The sequence below is a fragment of the Corvus cornix genome, chromosome 18 (genome assembly GCF_000738735.6).
Source record: "Corvus cornix cornix isolate S_Up_H32 chromosome 18, ASM73873v5, whole genome shotgun sequence".
In the NCBI taxonomy this organism is placed as follows: Eukaryota; Metazoa; Chordata; class Aves; order Passeriformes; family Corvidae; genus Corvus; species Corvus cornix.
The window spans coordinates 8350348-8364593 of record NC_046347.1 but is presented as its reverse complement, the minus strand read 5'-3'; the positions used below and the strand labels follow the sequence as shown (position 1 = coordinate 8364593).

The window sequence follows — 14246 nt, the reverse complement described above, 5'->3', positions numbered from 1 at the left end:
GCTTTCTTTCTGTCTCTGGCATTAACTGTGCATCTTTGGGTGGCTGCTGCTTTCAGCTGCGTTGCAGCCAGAGATCTGTTTGGGTAGGGGGTTATGCTTTTTTAATCTATGTAAAACCAGGTCATCCTTGCAGGCCATTACCATCAAACCCAGCAGTTGGTGTGGTGCCATGCCCTGCAGAGTGATACAGATTCTGTAAGCCCCGTGTACTGAACCCTGAATTTGCTGTTCTTGTCTTGCTTAGCTCTGCAGATATCCCAGTACACTCAGGCTGCCCAGAATCTGTGCCAGTTTCCCAGTCAGAGGCTCTCAAAACATCATTGTTTTTGTTCTTATTTCCTTCCTGTTGCATCATGATGTATGCACAGAGACAGAAGAGGTGAAAAAACAATGTTTGCTTGGTCATGGTTCATCCTCTTACTCAGACTCATTCCAGTGTAGTTTGATTTTCCCTGTAGAAGTGGAGATACTTGGAGGATTGCATCCTCTTGGCTTCTGAGGTATTTTCTGCCAATATACCCATTAATAAGCACGTTTGTCTTGGAAATTGTAGACTATGTCCTATAAATCAGGATGCTTCTGTGGCATTGGCATCAGGAGTGAAAATCCCATGATTCAGGATTTTGTAAGGTCTTAGTAATTTTGAGGTATTTAGTGTTGGTAAAACCGAGCAAAGAACTTCACAAGACTTTCTCAGGTGCTTTGTAGTTTCCCATTTTATGAACCAAGTTCCAGGAACAAGAGGAGGCTGCTGACAGTTCATTTTCAATCTGTGCATCAGCCTTTCTAAAAGGAGTGAGATGTTGCAGGCCTGACTTAAGCCTGTATCTTGTGGATACAAAAATGCTGCTAGCAAGGATTTTCTTGCTATTTTCTAAGTCCGTGAGAGACGCTTCTCTCTCACAGAGATAGTAGCAGAGTTCTGTGAACAATGAAACACCTGCAGCCTTGAAAAGTCTTGTTTATAGTATAGTAGAAAAATATTTTGACAATGGATGTTTTAGGATTTTAGCCAATCACCCCAAGGGGTGGCTGATCCTTTGTCCAATTAGACTATGAAGAAAAAAGTCTATAAAAGAGTTTGTAAAATAATTAAATAAATCAATCTTTCTGCACAATTCCTGCCTGCAGGATCTTCTCTCCTCCTCCCTATGGCTGCGGGACATGGTAATATACCCTAGGGCATTTTTTAATAGTATCTTGTGAGTTCAAGGGATTTAATTGCCAATATTTTGGCATCTTTTTTCTCTGTGTGTGCAGATCCTGTCCTCCAGGTGCCAATCCATGTGGAAGAGTAAGTCTGTTTCCTTTATCTCATTTATGGTTTGTTCGATTTTCTTTGACATCTTGAAATTTGGTTTAATTTGAGCCAAACCCATCTGTGTTCTAGACAGACTGCACACTTTACAGGAGGCAATTTAAGGTGGTTTGGGGAACAGATAGAGGGACAGAAATAGCTACATATAATAGCTAAGAAAAATACCCTGTCTGTAGCCTGTTCTCTGGAGCCCTTGCTGGGTTTGGACATCAGGGCTGTGAATGGTGCCACGAGTGACAGGTGTGAAGTGACAGAGCCAGGACTGATTCTGGGTTCTGTACTTACTCCCCTCAAACAGAGACTAAAAACAGTGAAACACAGGAAACTCCAACCTTCACCACCGCAACCAGAACCTGCAAATGACACCCTTGAGCTGTAACTTCAGATTGGTCCCTGCAGCCACCTCACATTTAGCTAGAAAATTTGGGGCTTTAACTTTGCCTTTGAAGTCAGTGGTGACATCCTTTCTTTTTTTGATCATAGAATCATAGACATTAGTTTGAGTTTGTTTGGGGGTCTTTGTGTAGCTTGGGTGAAGGGATCTCTTTACCTCTCAAATTTACTTTTGGCAACTCTTTTATTGTTTCTTGCCTTCCTTATGCTCTCTGGTTTTGTTTATTTGTTTCGTTTTGTTCTAATTCTGTGTCATTTTAAGAGCTTGTAGGTTTAGTTTAAAAGCTTTCATCTGAGTCATTGCCTGCCACATTTGGATCTTTGAGTATTCAAATATGTTAGTGGTCTTAAGTTTTATCAGTTCTGAAACTTCCTTATATTTTTTAGTTTTCACAGTTAATAAATGAAACTTCAAAAAATTTAGTCAGATGAAGTTCTCTGTAAAGCCAGTGCTAACCACAGTTTCTTTCCTGTTCTCTGAGAAGCACAGTACATTTTTTGTCATTTATAATTGCTGCGTAAATTGTAGGCCAGCATTTCTTCCAGACCCAAATGATGGCAGTTTGTACACACTTGGTGGCAAGAACAGTGAAGGCTTGACTGTAAGTATATTTTTTAAATTCTCTCCCAAAAAGTGCCCTGATCAGCCTCATGCCTTTGCAGAAGGAAAACATATTTTTTTAGAGCAGAATGTTGCCACCTTGTGATTGTCAGGAAGTGATTTCTGCTTGAAAATATCAACACCATATCTTGTCTCCTTGTATGACTTTTCTGTAACTTGCTAAAGTAATGATAATTACAAATAAAATTTGTGTTTTGTTATCCAAATACTGAATAATCTCTATGTGATTTGATGGGAAAGGTGTACCCGAAATAACACCAATCAGATGTGTCACTCCCACCCAAATACTTGCATTTCTAAAACCATCTCTCAGAAGCAGGATTAATACATGCTCTGTGCTAACCCCTTTAGAAGGTGTCTTTATAGGATTTAGTAAGCAAAAATGCTGAACCTTTCAGATTAGTCATGTAGGCCACAGCTACTGTCTAATGCTTGACTTTCATTTTTAAACTTCATGGCGATACTCAAATAAAATGTTTGGCTTTCTACAAGATTTTTTTCCTCTGGCAGCTGCTATGATTTCCCTTAAGAACTTCAGTATTGGTAAATATTTTAGTATTTACTCTGGCTGAATTCCCAGGTTTTATAGAATATAGAATAATAGAAATATTATAGAATTTATATTATTTATAGAGTAATAGAAATAACCAATAAAAAAACCTGTCACCCTTTTCTGTGAACAGATGTGAAGACTATCACATCAATATGGATGAGCTTTTATTGTTTGTTTTTCCCCTAGAAACTTCCATTTACTATCCCAGAGCTGGTGCAGGCATCTCCTTGCCGCAGTTCTGATGGGATCCTGTACATGGGTGAGCTCAAATTTTCTCTCTTTTAGATTGTAAGATGTTCAGCAGCTACAAAATGTGGAGACTCCCAGACAGACTGAAGGAAATAGGCCTTATTTTGGGTATTAATTATGGTTTTTTGTAAATCTTTCCAATGACAGAAAATCTGATTAATATAGAATGCAGTTACTGTGTGGTGATTAAATACCAATTGTTTTTCCTGAAGGAGAAAATTCCTTTTCTAAGCAGTGGAATGCCTGTATGGGGTTTTTTGGTTTCTTGAGATGCAGTCTCTCAACAAAATGTGATTTCTACTTAAAATCTTCTTATGATTATAAATGTTATTGACTGCCTGATAATTAGGATAAAATTAGAAATCCCATTGCACCACAGTTACACATCTTCCATTGTCTGAGGTACAGTCAGTTCATTTATAATACAAATAATAAATTTGTGGCTCACTGTCCTGACTCATTCTAATTGCAGATGGGTTTGGGAGGAGAAAAGGAGTGTTACTTATCACAACAGTAAAATATGTGAAGATTAGAGTGAGCTTAGTGTTGGGATTTTTTAAATCTCCTGAAGGGCCAATACTCCTGGTTCTCCACTTCATGTCTTGCCAGTAAATGAGAAAAAAATGTTTATTTGAAGCTTCTAAACATGACATACCTGTACTAACTTCAAAGAAATTCTTAAGGTCATGGCTCACAAAGTCTTGAATGGGATGTTTGGATTACAATCCTTAAGCAATTTGATAGGTGTAGACCCTCACTTTTTTTCCCCCCACCTCCTGTCATTCACCATGAGCACTTCAAGTCTCCTGAGAGCTGAGTCTTAGAGCTCACAGGATCTGCTGCACTCAGAGCACTATTAGATTTTATATGTGAAAAAATCATTCAGCCAATAGTACTTACCGTTCTAAATACTGTATTTGGGTTTGGGGTTTGTGGTCAGTAGTGCAAGTATTTGGGATTGGCCAGTAGTGCTAAATGAAACTAAGCCTGACTGTGAAAAACTGTTTTATTAAAAATGCTTTATTTGTGCTAAGTCCATGAGTCTACTAAAGAAAAAAGAAGACTGAAAAGCTGAATGAAAGTGCAGTTTTTCCAACTGAATGGTAATGTAGCTTAAATTATGATTTCAGGTAAAAAGCAGGATATTTGGTATGTGGTTGACCTCATGACTGGGGAGAAACAGCAGACCTTGACTTCCTCTTTTGCAGAAAGTCTTTGCCCGTCAACATCCCTCCTGTATCTTGGGAGAACAGGTCATATGCTTTTTTTTCCTGTAGTTTAAAATAAAATTCTGTTTTTTAAAGTTTAGGCTTATAACAAATGACCCCGTGGTCAGTTCAGGTTTTCAAGTTTATTTCTTAGAAAAACTTCTGTAAATTACAATTTTAGACTGTACATAGAAGAATTATTAACTGTAGCAGCAGAAAGATACTGGTTTTTAAACTTTGGCAGTAGGTCCATTATTCTTCTTGTTGACTAAGTGGCATCTGTATTGTAATTAATGGTGTATTCCAGTAGCAGCTGAGAACTGTTTGCTCTGTAACATACAGCTTTTAAAAAACTGTTTAAAGAAGATGAAAATAGAGCAGATCCACTGACATCACAAGTGTAGTGTGCTATATAACTGGTAAAGTTAGACCAACACCATGGAGGTGCTGACTATAAGCAGGAATAAGTGTCACAGACTTGTTCTTTAACCTCTCTATTAATGTGTTCCTTAAGTGGGATAGTGTTGGGAAAATGAAATGCTGACAGCAGTGAGTGGTGTGTAGTGTTTGAGGAGTGTCTCAGATTTGAGAAGATTGATTCTATTCTCTCATAGGTTTTTTTGCTTCACAGACTGTATGTTTTTTAACAGAGTACACGATCACAATGTATGACACCAAAAAGAAGGAGCTGCGATGGAATGCCACCTATTTTGATTATGCAGCTACTTTGCCTGATGAAGACATAAAATACAGTAAGAATTTAATTGCTGTCTCCCTCCTGCAGTGGGGTTTTGTATATAGGCAAAAATATTCTGATTTTTTTTGTGCAGTGCATGTACTTCTGCCCATTTTTATCCATCACATACTGCAATATCTAAAGCCTGTTAGGTAGCTTCAGGTAAATTGAATCCAGGAGGGTGCAGCTCTTGAAGGTGTGATTCCTTAAAATCAGTGAGAAATGGCAGGAGAGGCAGCAAACCTGAACTGTGGTGTGCAACCTGATTGCAACACTCTTGAATGGCAGCTGGACTTGTATCAGCCCAGTTCTAGCCACGGCTTTGCTGCTCAGCTGCTGTGCAGGGAAAGGTGTGATGGTGACTGCAGGCAGAACTGTTCCTGTGCATGATTAAAGCTGCAGAATGCAGGTAATCTCCACACATCCATGCATTGCAGAAATGTCCCACTTCGTGTCCAATGGGGACGGGCTGGTGGTGACTGTGGACAGTGAGTCCGGCAACGTGCTGTGGATCCAGAATTACGCGTCCCCTGTGGTGGCCTTTTACATTTGGCAGCGAGAGGGGCTGAGGAAAGTCCTGCACACTAACGTGGGCATTGAGACCCTGCGCTACCTGACCTTCATGTCTGGGGAGGTTGGACACATCACCAAGTGGAAATATCCCTTCCCAAAGGAAACAGAGACCAAGAACAAACTGACGTGAGTTTGAGATTCTGCTGTTCTCACTGTCCATTTGACAGAGCTTTGTCATTAAGCAAAACAGTTAAGGGTTGTGCTACAAGTTGCAACATGGTGAAAAGAATGCATAAAAGCAGTTCTAGCTCTCCAGGTGTTCTTTTATATAGTATTTGATCTTTCAGTGTGTAAAGTCAGAGACCAAACCAAAAAACTTATAAACGTAGGAAGTGTGTATTCCTAAGTTTATCAGATGTTCTGTGTTGAATAGTTTCTCAGAATGTGGAATTAAATTGGTTTTCCTAATGTGAAGCCTTTCACACTATAAAAATGGTGCACAGCATTTTTGCAAATGCCAGTTTTTGAAAAATGCAGAAATAGAACATGAATTATATCAAATGAGCAACAATGCTGTGAATAATGAACTGACAGTGCTTTCATAATTTAAAAAAAAAGGCTTCATAGTACAGCAGTACTTCAAATAATTTTACAGATCAAGGCTTTTCGAGATACAAATACTGATGATTTGGGAAGCTCCTGCACTGTTCTGAAGGGTTGTGTTGCCCAGGTTTTAGCTGAGATGGTAAAACATCCATTTGCCTGCTGCTAACAGTGACTGTTTTTCTGCAGCCCAACCCTGTACGTGGGGAAATACTCCACGAGTTTGTACGCATCGCCCTCCATGGTGCACGAGGGAGTCACTGTCGTGGTAAGTGGGGAGCTGCTGGGTGGGAAAGTGCCCTTATGGGATCAGTGCTGTCTTGGGCTTGGAAAAAAGGTTGAAATGGAATCATGCATAAAAATATATTAAATTAAAGTAGAAAATAAAACACTGAAGACTGTACATCTACAGAAACTTGAGGGTTTTGCAGATTTCTATCAAGAAATGCATAGCAAATTAAGTATTTCCTGAAACAATTAACACCAAACCCTAGAAGGCATGACCATACTTCTGTAATCATTTCCAATGCTGCAAAGCAGTAAGTGCAGCTCCCCAGAAATTGCGCCAGGCAGGCTCAGCAGAAGCAGACCGGAGGTTACTGCTATTTTTGGTGCTTTGTGGTTCATGTTAAAATTGCTTGTTTGTTCATCAAAGTAACTCCCCATAGACAGGAAACTGCATCATAGTTCTGTTTTGCTCACTGTGGCTGCCAGGTAGGAAATACAGATCCTGCTTAACTTTAGGGGAAAACAAAAAAAAAGGAGTAATCTCATCTCCCAGGCAACATGTCCCTGAAAAGGTCCAATGTCCAAGGTTGTGGAAGCAGCTGCTAAGGGTATAATGGCCGTGTTTGCTCACAGTGACTTTGCTGCCAGTAATCTTTGCTTGCCCATCCATTTCAACCTCCAGTTTTTTAATTTAGTTGCCTATTTAAATATTCTAAGGTCACAGTAACAGTAATTGTAACACTGATCTCTCTGTAGCCCCGTGGCAGCGCCATTCCCTTGCTAGAAGGTCCAAAAACAGAAGGAGTCACCATTGAAGACAACGGCGAGTGCGTGATCACGCCCAGCACTGATGTGAAATTTTCGGGCAGGCTGAAGGAAAAGCACAAGCTCAACTACTGGAATGACTGGCTGCTGATAGGTGTGGGAGGCCCTGTCTGGCCATAATTACTGAATTCTAGTAATAGTGTCCAATTTATCCTCATTTGCATATAAACTAATGTGTTACATATCCACCTGCCTTCTGGTTTTCTCAAGGCTCCTGCCTTATTCCGTCACAGGGTGAAGTGCTCCATGTGTGGAAAGTTACTTATTGCTTATTTGCCCCCTCCCTCAGAGAGGGGTATAGTAATTTATTATTTACAGTAAATATTGTATTTGGGTCCTTTTGGATTTTTTTACTGTGCATGCAGTTACCTTAATTCTCATCATATGGATCAGACAGTCATGTTTGCTCCATTTTGTAAACAGATTAAAACACAGAGGCTGAAGATAATGTTTATTAATTGTCAGCCTATCCTGTGTGTCCCAAGTCCCTGAATTTTGGAATTGACTTTTCAGTGCATTTACAATTCTGCTTCAAAAATGAGGAACTGTCTGAAGTTCAGTTTTAAGTGATGACTGGTGATAATTGAGTGATTTATATGGCAGGAACTCTAGGGCAGGGACAGTGTGCAACTTCCAGCTTTTTTAAGTGCCACCTTTCTCTTCCCATGATCCCTTTCCTTGTTAATACCCTCCCTCCTGCAGTATGTCAGGTAGACAGTTCATGTTCCTCTGCAGCTCTCAGTGACCTCTGCCCTCCATTTTCCCTCTCCTTTCTCTTTCCTGTTCTATACATTAGCATCGTGTTATGTGATGTTCTCACTCTTCAGCAAAGATTCTGCAATCAAGGATATCTTTCCTAAAAAAGGACAGCTTTCTGTTTCAACAAGTGTGTTTTATTTAAAGGGCATCATGAAACACCATTATCTGCCCCCACAAAGATCCTGGAGAAATTCCCAAGCAACCTACCGAAGAGGCCTGAAAACGTGATTCCAGCTGACTCTGATAAAGCCACTATTGAAGAGGTTTGTGATGAGAATTATTCTCTTACTGCATAATAGAAGAATATAAAGGAGTGGAAGTTGGGGGAGGACAGAAGGAAAGCTGCATGGAATTACTTCACATTTTTTGTATCAGATGTTCATGTACTTAGCACATAGAATCACTGGTATGAGGAAGTGTCATTTCTTGTTTCAGAATTAAGGCTTTCTGCTGCTTTTGTTTCTCCACGTGCAAAACTTAGACTTTGGTAGGTTTAGAAATTACTAAAAATGATGTAGCAGAAAGGCTGGCTATAAATGCCTCATTACCCACAGAGATACTGAGCTAACAGAGCTTTCTTTGCCTCAGGTCATTGAAGGTTCCTCAACAGAAGGGCCTCCAGCTGCTCCAAAGGATATTGAAGAGACTCCTGCTCGGCCCATCCCACGGCCAGAGACTCCGGTGGACTCCATGCTGAAGGACATGGCCACAATCATCCTCAGCACCTTCCTGCTTGTGGGCTGGGTGGCTTTCATCATTACCTACCCAATGGTAATGCTGACCTGGCTTGATGTGCTTTTGAGTGTTGGGAGAATCAGGAACATTGTAGAGCCCAGAAATGATACAGGAGTTAATGACACACTCTAGGGATTTTCCCTCTTCACAGATGTGCACTGGGGAGAAAAGGCACAAGTTTGACTTAACAGTGATTTCTCTGGCCATATGTGCCAGCTCTGGAGAGGTTTTCTTTTCCATTCACCACCCACCAGTTGTGGGTTTTGTAGGTATTACTCTTTTTGGACATGATCTTAGCATTATTGGCCTTACTGTTCTCTTCCTCACCTGAACCACTGTCAGGTTTTGGATCATTTATCCTTCAATGGTTTAAACACACCTGGTCAACCTAGTAACAGCTTTTTTAACCAAGCCATGTGATTTCTCATCTTGGCAATGGAAGTCCAGAATGAAATAGAAATTGTGAGTGAACATTCCTCAACCTGTGTGGTTGGCAGGGACAGGGCAGGAGAGTTTGGCTCCCACCTTTTAGAAGTAGCTCCCCAATAGCTGTAGAGTTCCCTTGCATGACCTGACTGCCAAATCTTCACTGAGGTCCTTTCTCACAGAGTGTCCACCAGCAGCAGCAGAGGCAGCATCAGCTGGAAGAGAAGATCCAGCTCTTGCAGCAACAGAAGCTGTCCTTTGGTGCTCCCAGTGACCTCCCACCCGACGCAGATTTCTTGGACACATCATATGGCCGGATGGAAAGCTCAGGTGCCAGCACCCCAAACCTGTCCCCCAGAGCATCAAACCACTCTGCCTATTCCAACGTCTCCACATCTGATGTTGGGAGCTGCCTCTCCACTGAGCAAGAAGAGGGAGGTAAAGTTGGCCCAGTGTGGTTTATTGTGTCTCTATTTCCCCAGTCTTTGTGATGATACAGGAGAATATTACTGATGATACTTCATAGCGCAGCAAGATGAAAAGAACCATCGTCCTCATTCAGGCTGAGCCCTGCACACCACAGGCAGGTCTCCATGCCCTGACCCTCAGCAGGATTGTTGCTTTACAGTAACAGCCAGCTGAAGGCTTGTGCTTTCCAGGGCAGCATGTTCCTGTCACTTGTAGCCATTCTAGGGAGATACTAATTCAAATAGAAACATGTATTAAGATGATTAACTGGACTCAAGAAATGGGGATTAGGCAGTGCAACCTTCCTGCCTGGTCTTCCTGTGCACTCATTTGCCCCTTCAATGGCTGTTAAACCCACTTCCGTAACTGTTAGTCAGCATTTCTCAATTCAACATCTATAAACTTTTAGAAAGAATTTGGCTGCTGAGAACCACTCATTTCTCACAGCTGTGAGCCATAATCTTTCCAGACCATACGTCAGGAGGTGTGTGTAAATGTGTTTTGACTCTTGATGTTGGGTCACTGGGTCACCACAGGGTATTTGCCTACTCAGGGTAAGTACCAATGTGGACATACTCATTTCTTTTGATCATATGTGTGTTAAACTTAAACATGAGCTAAAAGACTTTTACAGACTGGCCCCAAAGTCTGTGCTGTTTAAAAGGCTGCTTTGCCCCATCCTAAACCAGTGCTTGTTTTTCTTTTCTTGTTCAGATGAAGAAGCAAACCGAGTGGTTGTTGGCAAGATTTCGTTTAACCCTAAAGATGTATTGGGACATGGAGCTGAAGGGACAATTGTTTACAGGTAGAAGAGAATGTGTGCATTAAACAGACCAATGTTGTGTTTGTATCAGGTCCCTTTAATTCATTTTTTTTATAAAAGCCCTCACATCTACTATGAACAGAAATGAAACTTTTTGCATATGTCTGGAATATTTTCATGCATTTTCTTCACTAGCAAAAACTACTTTACTTCCCTAAGAAGTGTTTACTGGCCAAATGTACCTGTTTCCAGGTACATTTCCATGTACCTGCTTTCATTAGGCTCTACAATGGCTTCTGTTGTCACATTTTCTGTACATGCTTTGGCTCCAGAGTGTGAAGGGTTGTTGTGCCTTCCCTCCCTGGCTGCAGGGGCTCATTTGATAACCGCGATGTGGCAGTGAAGAGGATTCTCCCTGAGTGCTTCAGCTTCGCAGACCGGGAGGTGCAGCTGCTGCGCGAGTCCGACGAGCACCCGAACGTGATCCGCTACTTCTGCACGGAGAGGGACCGGCAGTTCCAGTACATTGCCATTGAGCTGTGTGCTGCCACCCTACAGGAGGTGACCCACAGAACTGGGAACATCTTCTTCCTGGAAGGCCTTCACTTCCCTTGAGCTTAAGTTGCTGAAGTGCCTGATGCAGGAGATGTTCCATTTACTCCCACTGCCACCTCTGTAACAATTACACAATCCTAGAACAGGGGTGTTTTCAAACCTTTAGGAAGACATCCCTAACCCTGGACTGATTTATGGACAGAAGCTGTTGTCCTTTGATTTTTAACTTCTTGTGAAGGACTCCCTTCTAGTCATCCTCCCCCTCCTACCATGCAGACTTTGAAGACTCTGTTCTTCTTTCTGGAGCACAGTGCTATACAGAATTCTCTCTCTGAATGAGACTTCAGAGATCATCACCTTCAGCCAAAAAAAGGCTCTTTGCTGTGTGTTACCAGCTAGCACAATTTACCCAGTCTCATCTTTTTGGGACGGTGAAGTGCATGGATTTATTATTTATGCAGCCTCTAAGCAGTGCTGTGGCTGACTCTCCTGGTTCTCTGTTGCAGTATGTTGAGCAGAAGGCCTTCAGCCACCATGGCTTACAACCCATCACTCTCCTGCAGCAGACGACATCTGGGCTGGCTTACCTGCACTCCCTGAGTATTGGTAAGAATGCCTCTCCTTTCAGGACTGGAGGGAGGACTACATCTTCTTAATTGGAAAAAGAAGAGACACTGGCCTGGTACTGGTCTGTTCACATGGCCTCTTGTAAGGTGTCCATGCCTATGGCAGGGGAGTTGGAATGAGACGGTCTTTAAGGTCCCTTTGAACCCAAACCATTCCATGGTTTTATGATTTGACATTGGCCTTGTCCCTGCAACATTCTGCAGCCCCAGAGTACTAAAGCAAGTCCTTACTGTTGGTACAGGGTGCTGAAGTTTTTAGATAGGAGTAATATAAAACATGATGGAATAAAAAAATGAGCCTCTACCAACAACAATCATTGGAAGTTATGACTTTGGTTTAATGAATGGTGGTTCAGCCTTGTGAAAGGTTCATTTAAAAATTTACAAAGATTGTTGGGAGTGCCTGAGTGGATGAGTGGATGTTTGTAACAGTTCACAGGGACCTGAAGCCCCACAACATCCTCATCTCGATGCCCAACGCTCACGGGAAAGTCAAAGCCATGATTTCAGACTTCGGGCTGTGCAAGAAGCTGGCCGTGGGCAGGCACAGCTTCAGCCGCCGCTCGGGTGTGCCGGGCACCGAAGGCTGGATTGCCCCAGAGATGCTGAGTGAAGACTGTAAAGAGAACCCTGTAAGTCCTCGCCCTTCCCAGGCTGCCCACGAGCAGGCCAGATCCTACCATAGGCAGCACTTGGTGCCTGGGCCTCCAGGCTGCCTTGCAGCTCAAATGTACAAGTCTGAAAATTTCCTTCTGCTCTCAGATGCAAAATAACCACCCTGTGACAATCAGAGCTTTCAAGGGGAAAAGACGTTACTGCTATTGAAGGCTGTTTCTTTGCAGACGTACACGGTGGACATCTTTTCAGCTGGCTGTGTCTTCTATTATGTGGTGTCTGAAGGTGGCCATCCCTTTGGCAAGTCCCTGCAGCGGCAAGCCAACATCCTGCTGGGAGCATACAGCCTGGAGGCTTTGGATGCAGGGAGGCATGGTAAGGACTGCACTGCAGGGATCAGTGAGCGACCCAGCCTGTTAAACACCAACACCCAGGACAGAAACAAGGCCCACAAGAGAGGAGACTTGTACTCCTCAGGTCCTCCTGAAGTAGAGGGCCTAAAGTTCTCAGAGTTAGTGCCCCAGAGCATTTCTGGAATACACAATTTGGAACCCTGCAATCTTGATTGTGAAGTTATTTCCTGTATTTAAAGGGTGAGAGAGAGCTGAACTTTGATATTCTTAGTCTTTGATATTCTTTCTGTTGGTTGCCCAGCACATCTGTGAGGGCAGCACTTGAACTAGCAGGACAGGAGGAAGTAGAGACCAGAATGAATTTCTGAAGTACAAAATTAAAAAATTTTACATTTCACTACAGCGTAGAGAAAATAAAAGAGAGAGAAGAGTAGAGAAAACGTAGAGAAAATAAAAGAAGTAAGAACGTAGAGAAAATAAAAGAAGTAAATTTCCCCACACCCTCTTCCTTACAGAAGACATTGTTGCTCATGATTTAATAGAGCAGATGATCAACATGGACCCTCAGAAACGGCCGTCTGCCAGCTGTGTTCTCAAACACCCCTTCTTTTGGAGTCTAGAAAAACAGCTCCAGTTCTTTCAGGTTTGTGATGACCTTTGCTCTCCTCTCAGATCTCAGGGCTCCTGTAGACTTTCTTCAGGTCTTGAATTCAGTCTCTCTTTTGTGCCTGTTTGAGGTCATAGAATCCACAGCCTTAGTGTGAGGAGTGAGGCAGCCCAGCTGTAATAGCTGGATGTAGCTCCTAAGCAATTGGCTTAGTCTTACAGCAGATCTTTCCCAGGGGGCCAGAACTGATGTTACCAAGGTCCATTGGTGAAAAGAAGGTCTCCTCTAGCAGCTGCAGTACCCACAGAGAACGTGGCCAGGAGGGTTTTCAAGAACAGGAGTGAACATGCACTCAATCCTGATGTGGGGTGGGAAGTAGCTGAGGACTTGAGATCCTTTCCAGCCTTACCTTCTCCTCTGTGCTAAAAAGGCTTTGGCAAAGGGTGAAACAAATCATCTCGGAAACTTCTGTATCCATTCCCAAGCACTGTCTTGGAGTGACGTGCAATTCTAACTTTATTACCAGGACAGGCTGGTAATAAATAATTGGCCAGAAGCAGCAATTTGAAAATATTGTGAAAAGCTTGGAAATAAAACTAGAAATAATCTGAATGTCTCTTCCAGGATGTTAGTGACCGGATAGAGAAAGAATCTTTAGATGGTCCAATAGTCAAGCAATTAGAAAGAGGTGGAAGAGAAGTGGTGAAAATGGACTGGAGAGAGCACATCACTGTTCCTCTTCAGACAGGTAATGGACAACATTTTATCAGAGTGGGAATTACCTGCTATTCCCAGTTTGCTGGGACAGGAAAGTGAGGATAACACTGTCTCAGTTCTGGCACATCACTGTTACTTGCCAGTAAAGCATTTCTTCAAATTCAAGTATGTGTTTATATACTAAAACACACCTAGGATCTGTGGCTGCAGACACACACCCCAGCACCAAAAACTGCATCACAACACAAAAAAAAAACTTGTTTCTCTTGCAGATCTTCGAAAATTCAGATCCTATAAAGGTGGCTCTGTCCGGGACCTTCTGAGGGCAATGAGAAATAAGGTAAAGGAGTCTTTTCTTCATGCACTCTCTGGTC

At 42.3% G+C, this 14246-nt stretch overlaps 1 protein-coding gene across 5 annotated transcripts in view; it reads left to right on the top strand.

The window, feature by feature from the left end:
* Positions 1-14246, top strand: part of ERN1 (endoplasmic reticulum to nucleus signaling 1) — a 41789-nt gene that overhangs the window by 16605 nt on the left and 10938 nt on the right. The window contains exons 3-21 of one of the 5 annotated variants that reach the window (XM_039562353.1): positions 1261-1294; positions 2241-2313; positions 3073-3145; positions 4266-4388; positions 4994-5095; positions 5517-5778; positions 6385-6463; positions 7180-7342; positions 8152-8270; positions 8596-8778; positions 9351-9606; positions 10351-10441; positions 10771-10960; positions 11461-11560; positions 12013-12212; positions 12423-12570; positions 13091-13191; positions 13780-13903; positions 14145-14212. In XM_039562353.1, the coding sequence (XP_039418287.1) occupies positions 1261-1294; positions 2241-2313; positions 3073-3145; positions 4266-4388; positions 4994-5095; positions 5517-5778; positions 6385-6463; positions 7180-7342; positions 8152-8270; positions 8596-8778; positions 9351-9606; positions 10351-10441; positions 10771-10960; positions 11461-11560; positions 12013-12212; positions 12423-12570; positions 13091-13191; positions 13780-13903; positions 14145-14212 (2489 nt within the window). Of the gene's footprint in view, positions 1-1260; positions 1295-2240; positions 2314-3072; positions 3146-4265; positions 4389-4974; positions 5096-5516; positions 5779-6384; positions 6464-7179; positions 7343-8151; positions 8271-8595; positions 8779-9350; positions 9607-10350; positions 10442-10770; positions 10961-11460; positions 11561-12012; positions 12213-12422; positions 12571-13063; positions 13192-13779; positions 13904-14144; positions 14213-14246 lie in introns of those variants that run through there. The other 4 variants (XM_039562352.1, XM_019290674.3, XM_019290675.1 and 1 more) reach the window with 4 other exon arrangements.